This window comes from Gobius niger, assembly GCF_951799975.1.
Source record: "Gobius niger genome assembly, chromosome: 11".
NCBI classification, from domain to species: Eukaryota; Metazoa; Chordata; class Actinopteri; order Gobiiformes; family Gobiidae; genus Gobius; species Gobius niger.
Genome location: NC_136862.1, coordinates 28,144,598 through 28,165,653, shown reverse-complemented (window position 1 = coordinate 28,165,653; position 21,056 = coordinate 28,144,598). Strand labels below are relative to the sequence as shown.

Sequence of the window (21,056 nt, the reverse complement as noted above, 5' to 3'; positions counted from 1 at the left end):
TTTTTTTTTTTTTTAATTGAAAAATATACAGAATTAACACAAACAAGGCTCGAGGCTCAGGTGTGCAAGGCTTCAGTTTCCAGTGTAATCAAAAATACATAGAAATATAAAAAAGATAGAGGAACCTCTGGAGGCAAATGCGCGTTTGACTGACGCTCGCTGATGCTGCTGTACGTACCCCCACCCTTGCGTGACGTACATGCCACGTGACCCCCGCACTGGGAAACAAACATGGCTCCGCGAAACCGAGGGAAGGTGCTCCGTGAGTGAATAAAAGCTACATATTGACACTTTACAGGGGCGTTTGCTCATTAAAACACACCCGAAATGACAAAAAGCGACTTTAGGCCACTTTATGTGACGGTTTACTCGACACAAAATCACACGATAAAGCTGTTAAGCACCATATTAGTGTCAGTCCAGGCTGTCCGTTTCCATGTCAACCAAGTTTACGACTGAATGAAAACGTGACGGATTCGCACAAAAGTTTGATTTGTCTCTGAAATATCTTTATGTGTTTCCTGTGCACGTGTTTTTGATATTCCCTTTTCGTTTTGAAAGGTCCGGCTTTTGAAAACAAATGAGAAGCGGGGGTCAGGACTTTGTCAGGTAAATAGCAATTTCCAACTTGTTTGTCTTTGAAGGGCTCACGTCTCTTTTTTCCTTTCTGTGCAGTAGCTAGTTACCAAATCGCAAGCTATAAGTGATATGCATTTGGGTCGTGTTGCATCAAATTTAAGAAAGTATTCAATTTGAGCTGCCTTATGTCGTGGTTTATTTATTTGAGAGTTTTTTTCCACGTATTAAGAGGTTATACGTGTGATGTCATAGCATAGCAACAGAATCCAAATGAGTGGCAAGTGCAGAAACAAAGTACATACTACTATCTATCATTAGAGTATTCCAGTGGGGACCCCCGGTGCAACTCGGCCCCGTTCGGCTGTGGGAAACCAAAAACACTTTAACAGACAGAGCTTGGTGATTCTATCCAAAGTAGGGCTGTGGTCACATACAGAGTCACAGATGGATGAAAGTTAGAAGAAAGAAAGCTGACATGATGAGGAACAAAGTAATGTGACAGTTTTGGGCTTTAGCTATTCCTTTTTCCATATATTAAACTATATATCTACAAAAATGCTAAATACATGTCATGCAGTTCAGAAAAGCACTTCACAGATGAGTGCATTATTGTCTTTTGTGTTTATCCTTGCCATTTCAAATGTGAATAGAAAACTTCCCCAACTCATTAGCTTCACATTAAGCCTAAGATGAGCTCAGTAGCTAAAACGGATCCTCAGCTCTAACAGAGAATGTGTTCATGCTCCCTCTCAGAGGTGTGGAATTCTCATGCATTTGTCCATATAGGCCTGTGAGACCAGTCCATGGAAGTTTTAGGACAACAATTCAATTTAACCTTTTTGGATTTGCTCCAAAATTGGCACAGTTGATGTTGATATTCTAAATATTCTGTGAGTAAAATTTTAGCAGCATATCTTTTTTAATTGATCAGATTTGAGGGATTTCAAAAGGGGAGGGTTAAAATCAGGCCTTGATGCAATTAACACATTTCACTAACTTTAATCATGCATTTAAAGCAGTACTAAGTAACTCTTGCCCCTTGAGGCCACAAGCGCCCTTAGACGTTTGTGACAATCTGTTGGGAATTTTATTATTTCTACTTTTCAAGATATCTTTTACAATTTATACAGATTATTATTATTATGTTGCCAGTGTCAGCACTAAATAAGATATGGATGGTTTAACGATATAACAAAAATATATGTGAGATGTCTATATTCTCCAACGCTCTCCTGTCCTGAGTCTGACTGACCTAAAAGTGTTTTTTAATGCTCTAAAAATGTATAGTAACACATAATTCTGTTCTCAGGAGTTTACCAGCCTCAAAGCAGGATGTCTTTGAGAAAACGGTTCGAAAGGGAAAACGCTACAGTTTCTGCTGAAAGTCAGGAGGACGATGTTTCTTCTGACCAGGTAATGTATTGATGCACGACTACAGAATAAACTAGTAGTCGTGCATCGATAGTCGTGCATTATTCTATTTTTTGCATTCTCAAAAAATAGAATAAAAAATAAAAGACTTTCAAGCACCAGGCATTAGAAAACACAAAAATAAAACCATAAATTAACAACAACCCAACTGGCACCATCTCACAAACACAGTACATTTTATTCCAAATGTCACTCAAGTAAATGTAACTAAAAAACAAGACAGGAAGTAGAAGTATTCGTGATTGCATATTAATGTGAGGATTTACTCGTTTCAGGATGAAATGTCCCCCTTGGCGGCCACGAGGGAGATACGAAGACGGGAGCGAGAGTCAAAGAACACAGGTAGTTTATTGGGCAGGACCAGGTTGTTTTTGTATCGGGTACGTTTGGCTCCTCACCCCAAAAGCTGGACCTCTGTACGCTTCTCCAGCCGATAGGGGTGATTTTGTTGTCGGCTCCACTTTATTGTCTCTGCAATCTACTTTCATACTGTAAGGATTGAAAGAAGTTCGCTTTATTCCCTATGTATCCAAAGTCATGCATAGAACTGAAATTGTGTTACTGCCAACAATGCTCTGAACAAGTGGATCACACGTGACTTCCAGAGATGACGGAGGAGGAGATGATGGCCCTGGCTCTGCGCCTCAGCGAACAGGAGGCCAGCGTCGCAGCGCGGAGGCTTCAGGAGGAAGATGAGGCCATGAAGAAGGCCATCCAGGACAGTGTGAGTGGACTACGTTAATGTATTATTGAAATATGAAGCACGGATGTTTTATTGACTTGATCCAAACCCCAATGTCAGAAATACGTGTTGATTGGTTGAAATGGTACACTGTGTGGCTTTAAAATATCAGTTTGTTTTCTCAGATGTTTGGTGAGTCTCAGGGCCTGTTGGATGCTGCTGCTGCTGCTCCTCCCTGCATTTCCTCGCGGCGGAAACTGGTTTATGCGAATGGAGAATCGCGGACGGACACGGAGCGCTCCACCACGGACTCGGGAGAGGGTGGAGGTCAGAGGGCAGCGGGCCACGTGCACAGGACCAGAAAGCGCAGGCACGTGGAAGAGGGCAGTCCTCTGAAGGAGATGCCAGATCTTTCCCAGACCCAGCCCTCGCTGAGCAGCTATGAGACCGCGCCTCCGGGCTCGCAGTCTCCACAGGTTTGTTCTTCAACCTCCTTTTGGTGGGAAACATTTGATTAAAGTTATGATGCGTGCATCTAAACTTATCCCTGTGAAGAATTGAGATGTTAGAAAATGTAGGAATAGACTAAAAATTATAAAACTGTAGCGCTAACAGTAACACTAGGGCTGCCGCATTTTACGAAACACAATAGATTAGTCTATGTGTGGGAAACACTGATCACCTACTGACACTGCACTGACTCATAGCTTCATCTTTTGACTTTTGAACTCTAAAAATTGGATGAAATGTGAAATTCAACAGATTTCTTCAGTAATAACTAGTCTTACTAACTAAACGAGATACTAACTTAACTCCTTCTGAACAAAACCGTGTCAACTTAATAAAGTCATTGTCTGTCTCTCCTCCAGAGCCTTGACTCCACACAGATTGAGGACCTCAATCTCCCTCCGTCCCCCGTCTTCCCTTCCTGTTCAGCTCAGGCCTGCATCCGAGTTCCCAGACTGGACCGTGAGCTGCTTGACTCCTGCACTGCGTCCGGTTTCGTGCTGTTGTCCCAGGAGAGCGCTGTCACTACCCAAAGATCCCACTGCCAACAACCAGCCCGCAGCCCCACGTTCCCCAGCAGCCCGGCGCCGCTCTCCCAAAAAGCCGAAGTGACTAAGTCTCAAATGTGTGATTCAGGAGACGAAACGCAACCGGAGCTGAGCCGGGAGCCTCGCACAAGTCCAGTTTTCGGGCAGACAGACTGTAAAAGTGCCTTACGAGCAGACACTACGGAAGCCACAGCGCTGACGTTCTCCTCTCAGGAAAGTTCAACGTCATTTTGTTTAGAAAAAGACGTCAGTTTGGACAAAAGTCCGGTGTTTTCAAAGACACAAGAAAGAGGACTGAACAGAGGGGAGGGGAGCGAGCGCCAAAGCCCAGTTTTTGGGACAAGCGGATGGGCGCTAACAACTCAGGAAGATGGAGTGGAAGAACACAAAGATAAAAGAGCTGAGGAGGAGCAGAGCCTCAGTCAGACGGAGCTGACCACCGACATGACGCTGCACTGGTCTGAAGAGGAGGACGACGACGCCACGGTGAGATTTGGATAATGTTTTGGGTTATTACTGTGACGGCATTGCTCTCTCAAATTTGTGAAACTTGCTCATAAACCCATCCCAATTAATATATTTTAACTCGAACCATCGGAATAAATGAATGATAAAGAAAATTGTACAGCGACGTAATGTGTGACCCATGGATGTGGATGTTCTGCCCTCTGTTCAGCCTGTGGTTTCCCCAAGTCCCGTGTTTCCTGACGAGAGGAGCGACCTTCGAACTGCGAACGAGAGCGAGGGGTCCGGCGAAACTCAAGCTCAGAGCAGGTGAATGTCAACATACACTGCCTTGTTCTACTTCTTCTGTTTAATAATGTATTTTATCTTGTGAGGGCGGCTCATACCTGGAACACTGTTCCAACTCACATCAGGAACATCCCAACTCTGAGAAACTTCACTAGATCAGTAAAACTTTGGCTCCTGGACAATCAAACCTGCAGTCACAGTGTGAACATGTAGGCTGTTTACCAATAGTGTTTAAAATCTGTTATTTGTCTGTGTCGTTTTGTTTATAATGTCTTTTTACTAACCATTTTATCTTGTCTTTTGTTGTTGTCTGTTGTTTGTCTGTTGTGCTTGTTGTTCTGAAGACAGCAACCTGCCCTGGGACTACAGATGAAAATTAGCCATTGTGGCTAACTCTGGCATATTTACATGTGGACTTTGAGTACTCATGTTAATTAATATGCACTGTCCCATCTTAAATAAATAGATAAAAAAAATCTTCTTTTGCTGTTTACAGCAATAATAGGATAATAATTGCTTTTCCCCTTTATTTTGGCCCTGATGTACTATTTCCTTTAGAGTTGATTTAACACAGTTAAAAGGCAGTATTGGCCGAGCATTATTGGACTGGGTTTGTGATATTTTGTTCCATCTTTACCTCTCACCCTTTGCCTTCATGTCCAGAGCTACTGCCCCTCCCGCGGGGTCCGCTGTGGGTGAAGTTCCCTGTTTCTCTGGAGACACGGTGCCTCAGTCCACGGTGCATTATTATTGGGGAGTGCCTTTCTGCCCGCGAGGACTGGACCCAGACCAGTACACCAAGGTAGGAGTGGCTGAACTCCATAGTGAAGTATCCCCAAACAAGAGTGAAAATACGAAACCATAAGCCCACAAAATAATAAACTAAGATGAGACACGGCAGGTGAAAATGAAGATTTTTCATGCAGCGGTAAATGTTGACTTTTTTTTTCCAATATCTAATTCCCAGCCTGATTTATTGAGCTTTGAACCCAAAAAACAAGGCAACATTTTTCACTTATGACCAGCTTATTCAAAAACTAAACAAAATCCGAAAACCCTCTGAAAAAAAAAACCTTACTAATATGTCAATAAAATAAAAACATACATTTAAATCTATTTCTTTCTATCCATTAAATTACAGGCAATACAAACAAACAATACATTTTTATGTCAGCAATGTTAAATTTCATATCTCTAAATAATTTTTTGGGCCAATATTTACCTGCAGTGTCTAGTCCTAAGCTAAACTTCAGTGTCTGCACATCCATTGCAACTTAGTATTTTCCTTTCCAAGTCCTTTGTGGCTGCATCAGATCTTAAATCAAAAACTGTCACTTCCCTTAAATATGACATTATGCAATTCTTTAAAATCTCCTTCAATCATCCCATGTTAAAAAAAGAAAATGTTTTGTGTGCTGTCCCTGCCTGACGTGTGGCCCGTGGGCATCATCTTTACTACTGCTCTGTGTCCCGTTTGAAGGTGATTGTGGCCCAGATGGAGGTTTATGAGAAGAGTCTGAAGCAGGCGCAGAGGGGTTACCTGAACAAAGCCAAGTGGGGAGATCCCATCCTGCCCCGACCAGAGGTACCAGGGACCACACCAGGGAACTCACCAGGGAACACACCAGGGAGCACACCAGGGAACACACCAGGGAACACTCCAGGGAACACAACAGAGACCCTACCAGGGAACACACCATAGACCATACCAGGGAACACACCAGGGAACACACCAGGGAACACACCAGAGACCACACCAAAGAACACACCAGGGAACACACCAGTAACATTTCTAGGGTGTTAAAGTGTAAAATAATGTTTAAAATCTTTTGTAATGTTATTGTTATGGCTTGCCGAATTGAACATATAACATAATGTCATAATTCAAACGCTCATAGTTCTTTAGACATATATTAGGCCAGTGCATGTAGCACTGATCAGGAGAAAAATGTCTCTCCTAAAACTAAACCATGCCATCCCAAAAAGGTTGCCAATCCATAGACAAAGATCGCATGCTCTTAAAGCAGCATTAAGTAACTTGTTTACCTTAATAAATCCTTTCCGTAGTCCTTCTGGGGGTAATGCAAGTGCTAATGGGATGATTGGAGGGTCTTTCATCTCCTCCTTGTGTCTCTGGCCAGAAAACCACAATTGCAACTTGACTGCCTCCGGACCGGAGCAACCAATACACACTAATAGAATCACAAAGATGAAGCTAACTGTGGGCTAGCGCTACTTAAACAGTATTTACAATCAAGTTTGAGTGAAAAAGTTATTGGATGAACAGTATCCCTCTCTCCCTTCGCCTTTTCTGTCAATGTATTTACTCTCACGAACAATTAATAAGTAAAAAAAAACAACAACATGCTATGACACCTGCAGTTGCGCTTATGGCCTCTAGGGGCAATGCATGATTAAAGTTTGTAAGTAAATGCTGTGTCCTTGTTCCAGAAATCTCCCTCACCAGAACCAAATTCACCTCAGGGGATTTTCCCAAAACGGTAAGGAAAATGTCTCCTCCTATCATGACCTCAATGCTATTTTTTGAACACTAGGTGGCAGCTATTACATGCTTTATGATGCGCGTTCATAAGAATCCACTTGTTGTGTTTTTCTCGTCAGACGTTCTTGGAGACTGAGGGGCAAACTGAGGGAACTAGAGTCCGAGGAGGAGGTAGAGGTGATGACACAGGACACGCAGAGAAGTCCAAGAACTCTGTGGGAGGAAGAGGAAGCACACGAGGAAGGAGACAAGGAGAGGAAGAGGAACGCAGAGTTGGAGGAGGCAGGGCTGAGGCAGGAGGAGGAGGAGGAGGGACGGCAGAAGAAGCCGATGGAGGAGGCAATGTTGGAGGAGCTGAGAGAAGACGGGACGCAGGGGGAGTCGGACTGTGAGGTTTGTCCAGGTAAACGCACATGCTGTCTGCGCAGCATCTGTCACACGGTGCAAAGGCCAGTGTTTTTACATCGGAAAGGTCTAAAAACGGGAAATCCACCGATGTAGATTATTAGAATAATAATTCATAAATTCCATGCTTCCATTTTCTTACACTGATCTTGTGTGGGAACTGAGGGACAGCAGTCTGCACAGAAATGCCACCTCATTCAATGTTTCACCTTCCAAGTACCACCATTCCTAGAGGTTTATGTCCAAAAAAACCAAGAGACAAAGTCCATCCAGTGTGTGCTAGGTCTTCTTCGGAGCCTCCTGGGTCTTGCCAAGCACAACTCCTCCGGGAGAGTCCAGAATAGAGAAGCAGTGGCTCTACTCTGAGCTCCTCCAGGGTGATAAAGCTCTCTCACCTTATCCCTCTAATTGTAGTTTTACGGAGCACGCGTCAACCCAACACAGTTTAGAACGCATTTTGCACTTTACTCTGTTCTTCTACTGTTCCCATAACAAAGAGCACATGGGCGGTCCCAAAAAGGATGCACACAGGGCTCAGTGTTGCACACAGTGAAGACAATTAAAAACAAACCCAAGGGCCACGAGGTGAAGACTGTGGACAAATACCACCTCCTCATAGAGTTTATGAAATTATTCGGAAGTTCCAAGACAAAAAGTAGAGGAAAGAAACAGCTAAAAGAACTCTGAACGTAATCTATTAAGCCAACATGGCTCATGTTGCGTTAACAGTGGCTAGTGCCATCAATTGGCAACATTGCCTTTAACAACCGCGGTATGATGAAAAATGAAATCCCGTAGGACATGCCTGTTTTAGTGAGGGCTGTCCTCGCTCTCCTCTGGCAATCACATTAGACTAATGTGATGTTATCAGACTGCCGACCTCTGTATTATACACTACTACTAATTGTGGTCCTTTTTTGTCTCTTTTTTTTTTTTTTAAGAAACTCAGCTCAGTGATGATAACACCCAGGAGCTGACCCTGCCCTCCCAGGTGACAGTCCCTTCATAAAGTAATACAATCTCGTTTTCCTTTTAAATCTGCAACATCCCTAACCGACTCTCCTCCTGCTCCTTTAGCCTCTGCGCAGAAGCCCTGAGATTGAAACGATCCAAGTGGATTCTCCAAGTGTGCCTGAACCACAATCACCTCAAACACCAGAGCCTGAGGAGCCAATGGTGCAGGGCCCAGAGTCTGCGGAGGGTAAAGACACGCGCACTCTTCACATCTACATCATGGACTAGTCACACATGTCTACACTTGGTTAGTCTTTACAATTAACAGTGGACATGTCATGCGAAGAACCGAAGCTGAACAATATATTGACACAGCGGTATGTCGGAAATGTCACATGTCACAACGATATCATGAATTAAATGTTTGCCAAAGTTAGCTCGTGATAAACCTGCAGTTTGGCCACGAGCACAAGACGGCGCCGCTCACCGTGAGTTCCTGAATAAGGTCAATATGGAGATGTTTTAGTCATCATGAGCTACGTTTTGTTAAGCCAGCAAAACTGACGACTATTAAAACGATGACAAAATATTGTAGTCGAGGAAATTAACACTGGCAAAGAAAGACAGGTTGACACGGTAAAAACAAGCTCTCACTTTCATCTCATGGCATGCTAGCAAATCAAGGGTCCTGTGATGAACACATTTTGAGCGCCGAAATAGGGATGCACAGATTTGATACTGGTACGGGAGCAGCTACTGGAAAAATACAAAATCAGTTCTAAATATCTGTTAGCGAACCAATACCTGTTTTAGCTCTCACCATTTAAAAACACAATTTTCACCAACTAAACCGAAATTAATATGGGCACGCTGCACCTCATTTCGAAGCTCAGAACCTCGAGATAAACTTGGCAAATGCCGCGACGAGCAATAGTACCCTAGTGCTAAGTCAGAACAGTTCCAGTGATGGATTATTGTAAATGTAAAGGACAGCTTTGGTCTCCCTCTTCGACAAAATGTTCTCAAAACTACACAAATGAAGCCAAAACACTTCTCCAGATTGGGCTGCTCCATTATAGCAAAATAACAGAGGTTATTTTAGACAAAAGATAACACTTTTATAAGAAATCTTCTTCCTCCATGGTCAGAGAGGTTCACTCAGCTGCTTTCGCCCCGTCCACTCTTGTTTTAGAACTAATGGAATCCACCGCACTGGAGCTATTCAAACCTGGGGACACGGATTTGGAAGGTCCTCACTGTGAGAGCCAGTCCAGGGAGAGCCCACGGCCGTCTCAACCTCCACACCTGGACCAAGACATGGACTCGCAGGAGCCGACTGAGCCTGATCTGGGGCCTGGTCCCGACTTGGTGTCTCGTGAAGAAAGTCCGGTCCAATGCCCCCTCTGTCAGCAAGTCTTCCCGTCGGACCAGATTGAGATGCACGCTGCCTTCTGTGATGGAGGACCAGCAGCAGGTGACAAGGGTGGGTCAGGAATACTTTCTTTGCTGCTACTGTTACTGCGATGTACTTTTACTGCTTCTGCTTTCACCACTGCTGCTGCTCCTACTAATACCACTGCGTCTAATCAGCGACAACACGCCTTGGCTGGGTGATTATTTTACTCATATTGATCCATTTAAATGTTCTTTTTTTTTTTCTAATTTAATGCCAAATAAATATGGATTTTATAGATATGGTTCATGAAACACTTACATTTGTGAATGGATATTAGATGATTGATGCTTGATTTGATTTTAACCCGGCATATTTACAGCACTATTTGTCTGTTCATTAATGTTCACTGTCCCATTCAGCCCTCTGCTTAAAGGTGCAGTATGTGAGTTTTTATAGAGGAAAAAAAAGTTAATATTAAAGTAAAAGTCTGTCTCTTTTACCAGAAAGCCCTTCTTAGTTTGCAAAATGAAGAGAGCAAGAACAGAATTTTCAAAAGTAAGCGATCAAGCTCAGGCTGGTTCAGGCTGGTTCACTGGAAAAGCTCATCTCATTGGTCGATGCAGGAGAGGATACTAGACTTAACATAAAATAATATATATACTATGTTTTTACTTTTCAACTCAAGCTCCAACTCCAAATTTCCCAGTCTTGTACTTAACATCATTTAAAAGTGTTTTAGTGAGACTTTATTTTACATAATCCTTGATACATTGTACCTGACAGATATAGTACAATGAATGTAATGTGCGCAGAAACAATGTGTAATAACTACCAGACCCTCGTACTCATTTCGTACAAGGGTCTGGACCTTCACAATTGTGCTCCGTTATCAGGTGGGAGGGGTGAACTTTGAAACGATTGGACCTGATTTTCGAGAGCTTTTGGTCTTGACGTATATAATGCGCCGGAGTGAGTGACACAGCTATCATAACTCTTGGGAGCCTTCCTTATGCATTCCTTGCACAAATGGGGAACATATTCGGGGAAATAGAGAAATTATCAGTTATCAAAAATGAACAAAAATGAGGGGAATAAATGGGGAAAAGGAGAAAAAATGGGCCAAACGTAAGAAAAGAAATTGGGAGCAATGGGGCAAACATTGGGCAAAAAAATTGGAATTAAATCTGGAAAAAAAAAAGATGAAAAATTGGGGGAGGGAATCATTTATTAAGTCACGTTATGCTGTCCCTCGACCAACAGCATCAACATGTACTAAAAGACTGTGTCGTTTAACAGTACACCGCACCTAAGTCCACCTCTGTACTGCAAGTTTCTTTTACTACTAATAAACTGCTGCCAACAATACTAGTACTGGTTGCTTTGCCTTGTTAGGTGGACGTTGTAGTGTTTGCTGACATCTGGTGGTGAAGGTGCAAACTGCAGTTCCATACCTGACGCTCCCATGAACCTGCGAGTCTCACTGCACGAATGTTAAATAAAGACTAACAGTGTGTTCCTCCAGTAGCACAGCCTCTGTTTGTGGACTTAAGTAGAGGGTCAGTAGAGGTACGCAGATAGTATTACATCATGGCAACAGCTTAGCAACGGATCTAAATGACTCGCGAGGAAAAAGATCAGTTTTGTGGGTCTTAGCTTTCAAAGGGTGGCTACATTTTAAGGTGGTTGTGAGACAGTATTTTTGCGATAATTCCAGATATTAACCTGGTTCAGACACCAAATGCAAAGTCCTACGACAGAATTGTCAGTGTCTCCATAAAACTGTCCTCCTGTGATGTCGCCTGAAAACTATGAATAGCCAAACAGCACTTGATCAACCTCAATAAAATGTGCCTTTGAACTCATGCGTCTTTTAGCATCCGCAAAACCAAGGAGGAAACGGCTGAGAAGAGGAGAGACTGAGAACGCCAACCACACACTCTCAGAGTATGTCACCTACAAATCCTGCTACTACTACTACTACTACAGTACTACCGATCCCAGCTGTTCACAGAATGTTGCTAAGAGTCATCATGTTGATAATCCTTTTAGTTCTGGTCTAGAGAAGTCGTAATTTGAGTTAATTCTAGTAAATTCTGGATCCGTCTCAGTACCTATGTCCTATACTTCGAAGCTGGATAAGAGTTTTTTCCCCCCTTCATATTAAAAGCCAATAAATGTAGCTGATTTAAGAACAAGACAAGATAAGACATTTCTATAAACCAAAGCTTAAACAGAAAACAAGTACTTTCCACTCCAGCATCTTAAAACACAAAACTCTTCCATTGTCTGCCAAATTCCCAAACTAGGTGCTGCTACTGCCAAAGAATTTGCTGTAAACCCTACTATTATAAAATCCCAAGGCTATTTCTGACATTGCTAATAGTACCTCTTATCCAGAGCCTCCCAGGCCTGGTTTGTCTATCCAGGTCAATCAGACTCAACCCACCAGCTTCGTAATTCAGGGGCCTGGTTTAGTTCTTTCTTATATTCACAGTAAACATGATAATCTGATGACTTGTACTTCTTCTACATTCTGCTAAATGCTTAATTGCTGTTGTGTCCAGGCCCGGTGTGGCTCAGGAGAAGTGCTACATCTGTCAGAAAGCAGTGCCTTTGAGAGACTATAGCTTCCACACGGACAGGTGTCTCCTACGCCCCGGGTTACGGACAGTGAATGTAAGAAAACAGTGCCCTTTTCAGTTTGGCTTGTTCGAGTCAAGGCACTAGTGCATTTGACTGGCTTGATGTTGTATATTTTTTTGCTAACACGCCTGACCGAGATACGAGCTAAAGTTATCATATTGATCATTAGCATCATATTGTTGTTTTTCTTCACATGTTCAAACTCCAAACTGCAAATGAAAGGATGTGGGATTGAAGTGTCCCAGGTGACGGCCATCCCGGTAGTAAGGGGAAGTGTGGCCAAAGCACGTCTACGCTCTGAATCGGGCGCAGAATTATAATGCAGTTTCTTTCTCTCACGCAAAATAGTAACGAAGGGAAAAATCAAAACTGTTAAAAAGCTTGTCAGAGCGATGCCCCCTCTTGAAATCTCAAAAATATTGGACCACAGAAACATTGTTTGTTGCTAATAGCCAACAGCGTTGTAAAAAGGAAGTTTCCATCCATCCATTCTCTTCCTGAAATCTCGATCCACGTACACCACGTCCAGGGGGATCCCGAGGCGACCCCAGGCCAGCTCAGAGACTTGGTCCCTACAGCGTGTCCTGCCCGACTCTACTCCAAGCTCCTCCCGGGTAACTCAGCTCCTCACCCGATCTCAAAGGCCCAGCCACCCTGTGAAGGAAACTCATTTCGGCAGCTTGTATCCGCGATCTTGTCCTTTCAGTCATTACCCAAATCTCATGACCATAGGTGAGGATCGAACGTAAATCGATGGGTAAATCGAGAGCTTTGCCCCCGACTCAGCTCCCTCTTCACCACAACAGTCCCATACAGCATCTGCATCACTGCTGACGCCGCACCGATCCGTCTATTTATAGAAAGAAACACACCGTAACTGTCACAGACTTAAAGAAAAAACAAACACAGTGTCACCAGGAATCCATTTTCCACCAGTGTAATTTTCCACGGTTGTAATCAACCTGAAGTGTCCAGACGTACAAGGAGTTCAGTCCTGAGAGACATCGCCAATGTGAGAAAAGTGGAAAACCGTCCACTACTAAACACGACACATAAGCTTAAAGGTTTATACTGGGCCCAGAATTATATTAGCACAGCTTGAAAAGGTGTAATCTCCAGAATTTACTTTTCTGTGTCTGATTATAGATGTCTTTTCTTCCACTTTGAGAGAAAGAAACTGCATAATAATTTTACACCTGATCCAGAGCGTGGACCTGCTTCGGCCACACATCCTCCATTTGCAGGGATGGCCGTCACCTGGGACACTTTGAGTTTGAGAAAAATAATTAATCTGGATGCTCCTTCCTCTTCCTTTCCTCCACCTGTGTTTCAGACCAGAGGGCTGCTGTCGGCTTTGGACCAATCGGAGCCCAGGGATTCAGGTCTGGCTTTACAAACTACCGCTTCATATTGTCAATTATTGGGCCTTGTAATAATAATAAAAAAACTGCTGACATCTTTCTAGTTTTAATGCCACCAAACTTTTCGTTGTGATTGTAGATGACGTTCACAGCAGGAGAAGTGAACTGAATGTTGTTGCGCCATGTCAGAGTAGACCAGCTAGAAATGAGCCGGCAGTTTGACACAGCTGACGAAGTGCTCACTGCTCACAGGGACTCCACCTGCCTGGATAATTATTTGTCTTTTCATGTATTCATGTTTGAACACTGTCTTTTATCTGGTAGTGTGTTGACGTAGAGATAGTTCCTTTCGCTTGTTGGCTGTTGAGTTGAAGAGTTTGCTGTGTTTGCTGAGGTCGTGTATATATGACTCGTGTCGTCCTTGTGTCCACAGAGGCTGGACCTTCTGGATCCACGGCCCAGCCACAGTAAGACACCTCTGCTTTTAGATGCTCCGTATGTCAGGATTTTAGATCCAACTTCTTTGTTTGTGGAGGTAGATACTGTTGAATTTGTATTATGCAACATTTTGTGCAGAAAAAGTTGATATTTGTGCGTGTTTAACCTTGTAGTGACCCAGCGGTTGTATGAGGGGTCAGCATTGCACCTTTACTTTCCATCACAGTGGCCTCTACCACGTTCCAGGATCAATTGCTTTGTAGGTTTTCTGGTGAGAGCATCGATCAGCTGTGAAAACGTCATACAGCCACTGGCCTACGACAAGGTCAAATACGCACAGAAATCAACTTTTGTTTTTCCAAATAAAAAGTTGCATAATGCGCCTTTAAGGTGAGACAGCAGGTGAAAACATCGATTTTTCGTGCAGTGGTCAATGTGGAGATTTTAGCTAGTTTTCTCCCTTGCCGTCATAATTTGCATGTCATGTACATTATTTAATGATGTTTCGTTGCTAGCTAGGCAGAGATCAGAAGTAGCTAAAACATCGCTTCCCTCACGCATTCATTCACAAATGTTAAAGGGGGGTGTTATGCAAAATCAACTTTTTCAAGCTTTACATCATGTTATTATGTCATTCCCTCATTAAAAACATGCCTGAAGTGTTGCCTTGGCACATTCACGTATTTTTGAGTAATCTGTAAAAACTCTGATGGCGGCCATTTTAGGGATAGGTTTGCCTGAGTCCTCCTAGGAACGCCCCCACCTCCTGGAGACGCCTCCGAGCTTTCGTCACCAGCCGAGTAACCAACCACTGCTCGTCAGCAGAGCCCCCTCCCCACTGATGCCACAGACAGCATGTGGAGGGGGCGTGTCGGGAAGAGTCAGAGGTTCTTAAAGAGACAGAGGCCTATTTCAAGACATTCACTACAGCCATTTTGAGAGAGCAATTTTATACAAGGCAGTTATTCTAATTTACTGCATTTACAGACCAACAGAAGGTTTGGTCATCATTGTAATGTGATATAGACTGGTGCTATGTGATTGAAAAAAGCATAATACCTCCTCTTTAACATCTTTTATGTCCACATGTCCTGAGAATGGTGTCCCTGATTTGGTGTTTTCCTTTTTGGGAGAACCCTGTGGGTAAAATACGGCAGAAATATACTCGCACATGCGCACAAGTTCAAGAATTTCAGGCCCGGATTTTTCAACATGAGGTCGTTGCTCCACTCCTGCAACGACCTCACCACTTCAGTAGCTCCATCAGACTCCAAACCTTCCAGATTGGACTTCACAGTATTTTTGATTTTTTTAATATCTAATTCCCAGCCTGATTTATTGAGCTTTGAACATAAAAACACTTCTTTTTTTTTATTCAAAAACGTAGTAGCAAATATATAAATAAAATAAGACCATTAGTTTAAACCTGGTTCTATCCATTATTTAGATATGCTGAAAATATCGGCAATTTTGGACATTTTTATGCATAAAATGTCTGATTTTTATATGAAAACATAGAAGTACAGAAAACTTGCTGTACATCTTTTCCTCATATTTATGTCAGACAGCAGAAGTTTCAAACTGATATCACAACATTTTTTTTGTTTCCCCCATTCACCGGCAGTGTCTCGCCAAAAGGGTGACTTTATTCTATTTTTGTCGCAAAAGAGTGACAAAAACATGCCGGAAAAGAAACAATAACACAATAAAAACACAACACAAAAGATGATAACACGCTTCCAAAATGCGACAACAACGCGGCAAAAGGGCAACAAAAACGTGCTGGAAAAGCAACAATAACGCAACAAAAACACAACTAAAGAGTGATGAAAAAAGCAACAAAAAAAACAAGAAAAGGCGACAAAAAAGTGACAAGAGACCAACACACGTTAAAATAACCTACGAAAGCACGACAAAAACACTTTAAAATGCGACAAAAAGTAGCAACAATGTGACAAATAAGGTACGAACAGTTTTGTTAGCTTTCAAATGAGGCGTTACCTCTGGCCTATAGACAGTAAACTCCAGTCGAGAAGCTTTTAGATTTGGGTAAAACTGAACTAGAGAAATGCCCTTGGTTAAGGTGAGGGTTAAGAGAATAGAGGAAGCCTTTTTATGTCCTTGAGGTGTAAAAAAGTGGCGTCACATATTGATCGTGATCTGTTGTTCCAGAGAAGTCATCAACCTGGTGGACGACGATGAGGAGGAGGACTCGGTCTCTTTAATCCAGATCAGCAACTCTCCCATTCGCTCCTTCACCGCCATCTCAGACGCCCAGGACTGCCTCATCGACTTCAGCAGTCAGCACCAGGGCAAGAGGCCCGGGACTAGACTGGGGACTAAGCACCGGTCCAAACGCCGGTGAGGAGAGACCAGGCGACTGTGCTAAGAGGAGCCACTGCAGTTCATTTCTTACCGTTCTTCAGTGAGCCACATCTTCCTCTGGGTCACTGAGCACTGTTTGTTTTTGTTAGTTTGTGTTTTTATACCATCAAACATCCACACATTTTGGGGAAAAAGTAAATAAATTAAATTTGAATTGCTAATATTGTTTTTTTTTTTTATAATACTGCAGCTTTCTCTTCACAAAGTAACAGCAAAGCAGCAGCAAATATACAAACTCTCACTGTGACACAAGTAGGAGGAGCCTTGAGATTTCCTGTCACTTTGGATGTAGTTCAACAAAATGCCAGCAGAGGGCGCACTTCTGTCCCTGTTCTCCAGCGTCAAGGAAAGCAGTGCAGAATAAACTGTAGAAACAGAAAACAAGGTTTGACCACGAACAGGATTAGAACAAGTTAGGTGAAAGTGTCCAGACCACAGAAACACATGAAAATACATTTATTTTGACTAACTACTTGCTATGTTCATTTTTGTGTGGGGACAGGGTTTCCGTGGGCCATTTAAAAGCATTAAAAGTCATTTATATATGTATTTTTGCAAGGACAGTGTATATTACCATAACAGCTCAACTGTAAAATATGCCAGAGTTAGCCAAAAGGCTAGTTTTCATCTGTAGTCCAAGGCCAGATGTACAGTAGGCACCCTGGAAATGGGTAAACCAAGTTCATTATCACGTGGCAAAATACAATAAACATCACATCATTATATCAATTATTCCAAAAAGCCCTTAAAAGTCAAGGATTAAATCGTTAGTCCTGGGGAAAATTATGTTTCTTTAGAACATGGGTCTAAAGAAATGGCCTGATTAGCTATTATGCTCCAAAATTGTCAGGGAGATACATATGTTAGTAGCAAAGATGATATTTTAACATAATTATGGAAACAAATATAATGTTGCTCATACTCGTTACTTTATGTATCCAAATGTGGGCAGATTCTGTTCAACAAAACAAACAGAAAATGCCTCTGAAATGTAACTCATCCATGTAGAAATGTAGAAAGCCTTTAGTGAGCTACCAAGAGAGGAGATCCCTGCTTTAGAAACAGAACCCGACTATGACATCTCTCAACTGTTTTCAAAAACACAAAAACTAAAATTGGACTAAAACTATTTCAGCTGCAGTTCTGAATGAAATTTCCCGTTGTGTCCAGTTAGTTTTGAATATCAAAATGTTCCCTCATTTTCTGTTTGAAGGTTTATAAATCTTACAAAATTAAATATGCTAAAACTTTTTGCATTTGTGGCATTAAAAATCTAGTATTTAGGCATTAAAATGGCATGGAAAGCATTACACTGGACTTGCTGCTGGCTGTACAAACCCCATGGGAGTATTTATTTAATCGACCTTATCTTATTTCAACTTAAAGGAGTTTTAGTAGATCCCTTTCCAGTGTTTGGGAGAATATTTTGAAATTGTATTTAGTTGGAGAATATTGGATACTTATGATTCAAAAAACAGTAAATGCATGTCATTACTTTATCCGATCAGAGTATTGTAATTCTGAATACTTATAGTGCGTTCACATTGATGTGCATTATATTTATGTTTAAATGTGGCGTGTGATTAAAAACATGTAGACTTCGCTTGTTGGAACACTGAACTTAATGTTATGAAGGTATTTACCATTCATTAGGAACGCAAAAGCACTTTGCAAATGCACCGTGAGCGCAGCAGAACATGACACATCACATGACGCATGAATCATGGTGTACGGAGTTTGACAATCTTTATTTGCATTCCAGGAGGAGACGGATCATTGAATATTAAAGGTGAAGCTCTGCGCATTCAGCGTGAGCCAGCACTCGCTCTGAAAGAGGCGTTTGTGAAATATAGACAAACTGCTGCCTACTTTAGCTGCTGCTGAAAACATAATTGTCAATTCTGAACAACAGAAAGCATGGCAAACTGGTAAGAGCAGCCCAAACCCATGTGCTCTCGTGTCTTGGCCCCTCTGCCTCCTCTTGGTGCTGACTTCCTCAGAATGCACCACGGCATCAGAGAACAGCAGAGAGACAGACTTTTCCCTGGTCCTATTGATCTTTTCTTTCTTATGAAAGCTGCAACATGAAGCTGTAATTTAATGATTGAATACTGCCTATGTATCCATTTGGTTTTAGTGACTGAAAGAGCAACTGTACCAGGATACAATTACTCAAAAGGAGTATTCTAATAGTCTGTTACTCGCAAACTCTGTCCCCCGTTAAATAGTTGAAAACATCCTTCGGGTCGGTAGTACTCGAAATGTCCATGGGGATACACAAGTCAAAAAAGGTTGAGAACCTTTGGTCTTGACTGTAGACTCTGAAGGGCATCGTGTATTTCCCCGTATGACGTACTGCGTATCGGAGTGTGGGCTGGCATTTGTGTGGACGAGGGACATGTGGCAGGATTACTGAAACAAGATTGAGGATATGCAGCGGGAACCATATGTTTACATACACTTCATAAAAAGACACATTTGCATTTGTTTCTCACTGTCTGACATGAATCCAGAATTCACTTTTTTTGATCAATTTTAATTTAAAAAAATATTTCTATTTGTTAAATGCCAGAAGATGAGAGATAGAATTTTCTACACATTTTTTTTTTTTTTTATCACTTCTTACAAAACCACTTACATACACTAAGATTACTACACCTTTAAACAATTTGGGAGAGCCCAGATGACGATACTCGGCCAGGAAGAAGCCCTTACTCCAAAAGAATCATCAAAAAAGCCAGTTTGAAGTTAGCAAATTAAAAAAAAGGATAAGGACTTTAAGTTTTGGAGACATATCCTGTGGTCTGACGGGGAAAAAGAAAAGTGTTGTTCATAATGAGCATTGTCACGTCCGGAGGAAAAATGTTTGTTTTTTTTAAATTCTAATTAACCTAAAAAAAGCTAAGAGTTAATTCTGGTTTCATGCCAGACAGTGAAAAGGTGTGTATGGTTCCCGCTGCATCAGTACAGGGTTAAAAGGTCACAATAAGTTGATCTGTGTCTAAACTGTCTTTTGTTTCGAGGTCCTCTTCCTTTGACCACACAGTGTACTATTTCTAAAAATCCCCTAATCGTGAACTGACGAACTTAAAAAGAGAAGAAGAAACATTGTTAAACCGGAACTTCCTGTGACACTTTGAAGCAACGATAGAGAGTTTTGTAACTGTTTCGCTTCAGTTGCTGCAAAAGAGTCTATTTTATCTCTGGGGGCTTTATTTGGAAAAAATGTGAGTTAGTTTACATTAGTACTGAGATTATTTCCATGGAAGCTAACGTGGCCAGAGCCAACCCTGGACATGAACATAATTTATGAAATATTTGTAAAAATCACACACGTCACACTACAGTAAGGAGGGAGTGAAGCAGATTAAATAAAACAAGAAAACAGTGGCGGCCAGTCATTGGTGAGAAATGATTTGTAGTTGAGGAAATGTTGAGCTCTGAGGTGATCAGAAAGAGTTCAGTGATGATGAAACTCCATCAGATGGAACAGAGTGTTTTGTGCTGAAGGAGTCAAACTGCACGTTCTTGTTTTCCTTTACTAAAACATTTACAGTAGGGTCCCCTATTTAGATAGATGGACGGATGGATAGACGAAGTTCCTCAATCTGACGCTATTAAAACCCCTTACCACCCAGTGCATTTTCTCCGGTTCGGACTTCTCGACTGGAGCTTACAGCCTATACAGTAGGCCAGTGTAACGCCTCATTTGAAAGCTAAGACCTACAAAACTGATCTATAATGATCCTTTTCCTTGTGTTGTTAGCTGTGTTGTCGTCACTTTTTTCACGTCCTTTTTCCTTTGCATTTTTGTCACTTTTTTGTTGCGCTTTAGTTGAATTTTTGTGGCTTTTTTACTGCGTTTTTGTCCAATTTTTGCCACATTTCTGTTGAATTTTTGCCGCTTTTTTCTTGCACTTTCATCGCTTTGTTGTCACTTTTGTGTTGCGTTTTCCCACTTGTTTTTGTCTCTCTTTTGACGCTTTTTTCAAGAAGCTTTTGGGGGAACATGTGCTCAGTTCAGGTGGGGGTTAAGAGGTTAAAGCGTGTTCAGAACATGGCCGGGGTCTGATAAATGTTCTCAGCCAGCAGCAAAGGCTTCATACTGTCCATCCAGAGGCTGTCCGACAGTCTTTGAGCAGAACTGAATCAATTGTCTCCATCCAGTCTTTTTTTATATATATATAATTTACTGTTAAAGCCATGACTCCCTTGAAAAAGAGAAATGTCTAAATTGTCCTGAATAAAGATATACCGGAACTTCGGGGACATGACTCTGAAGAGTAAATCATTCTAAAACATGATTTAAGAAACTGACTTACAAAGTTGCTTCATCTTGCTTCATCAAGATTATAAAACAAGTCTGGCAAAAGCAAATTCGCAGACAGTGTTGTAGTAACCAGATTGCAGCTTAGAACCAGTTGGGGCATCACTAACATCTCTACTGATGCAAGTGAATTCCGGTCATCTG

The 21,056-nt window shown here is 42.0% G+C and overlaps 1 protein-coding gene across 4 annotated transcripts; it reads left to right on the top strand.

The window, feature by feature from the left end:
• The first annotated feature begins 218 nt into the window (after window positions 1-218).
• uimc1 (ubiquitin interaction motif containing 1) lies at window positions 219-16,711 on the top strand. 4 transcript variants are annotated; one of them, XM_079566443.1, is made up of 20 exons: window positions 219-262; window positions 562-609; window positions 1,889-1,992; window positions 2,286-2,352; window positions 2,616-2,734; window positions 2,878-3,168; window positions 3,562-4,233; window positions 4,424-4,521; window positions 5,164-5,302; window positions 5,981-6,085; window positions 6,952-7,001; window positions 7,123-7,406; window positions 8,350-8,399; window positions 8,486-8,609; window positions 9,555-9,845; window positions 11,633-11,702; window positions 12,323-12,434; window positions 13,735-13,783; window positions 14,196-14,229; window positions 16,373-16,711. In XM_079566443.1, exons 3-20 carry the CDS (start codon window positions 1,912-1,914, stop codon window positions 16,563-16,565), a joined length of 2,829 nt encoding a protein of 942 aa, XP_079422569.1. In that variant the 5' UTR covers window positions 219-262; window positions 562-609; window positions 1,889-1,911; the 3' UTR covers window positions 16,566-16,711. The 4 variants fall into 4 exon arrangements, with proteins under 4 accessions (XP_079422569.1, XP_079422571.1, XP_079422570.1 ...); XM_079566444.1 differs by lacking the exon at window positions 219-262 and adding an exon at window positions 276-486; XM_079566445.1 differs by lacking the exons at window positions 14,196-14,229; window positions 16,373-16,711 and adding an exon at window positions 13,902-14,160.
• Window positions 16,712-21,056: the final 4,345 nt, after the last annotated feature.

Excerpts from the sequence above, each read along its gene's own strand:
- uimc1 (XM_079566443.1), top strand. The coding sequence starts at position 1,912 with ATGTCTTTGAGAAAACGGTTCGAAAGGGAAAACGCTACAGTTTCTGCT. Across the intron at positions 2,735-2,877 it reads AGAAGGCCATCCAGGACAGT|ATGTTTGGTGAGTCTCAGGG; the intron begins GTGAGTGGACTA and ends TTGTTTTCTCAG. Across the intron at positions 4,234-4,423 it reads AGGAGGACGACGACGCCACG|CCTGTGGTTTCCCCAAGTCC; the intron begins GTGAGATTTGGA and ends CCCTCTGTTCAG.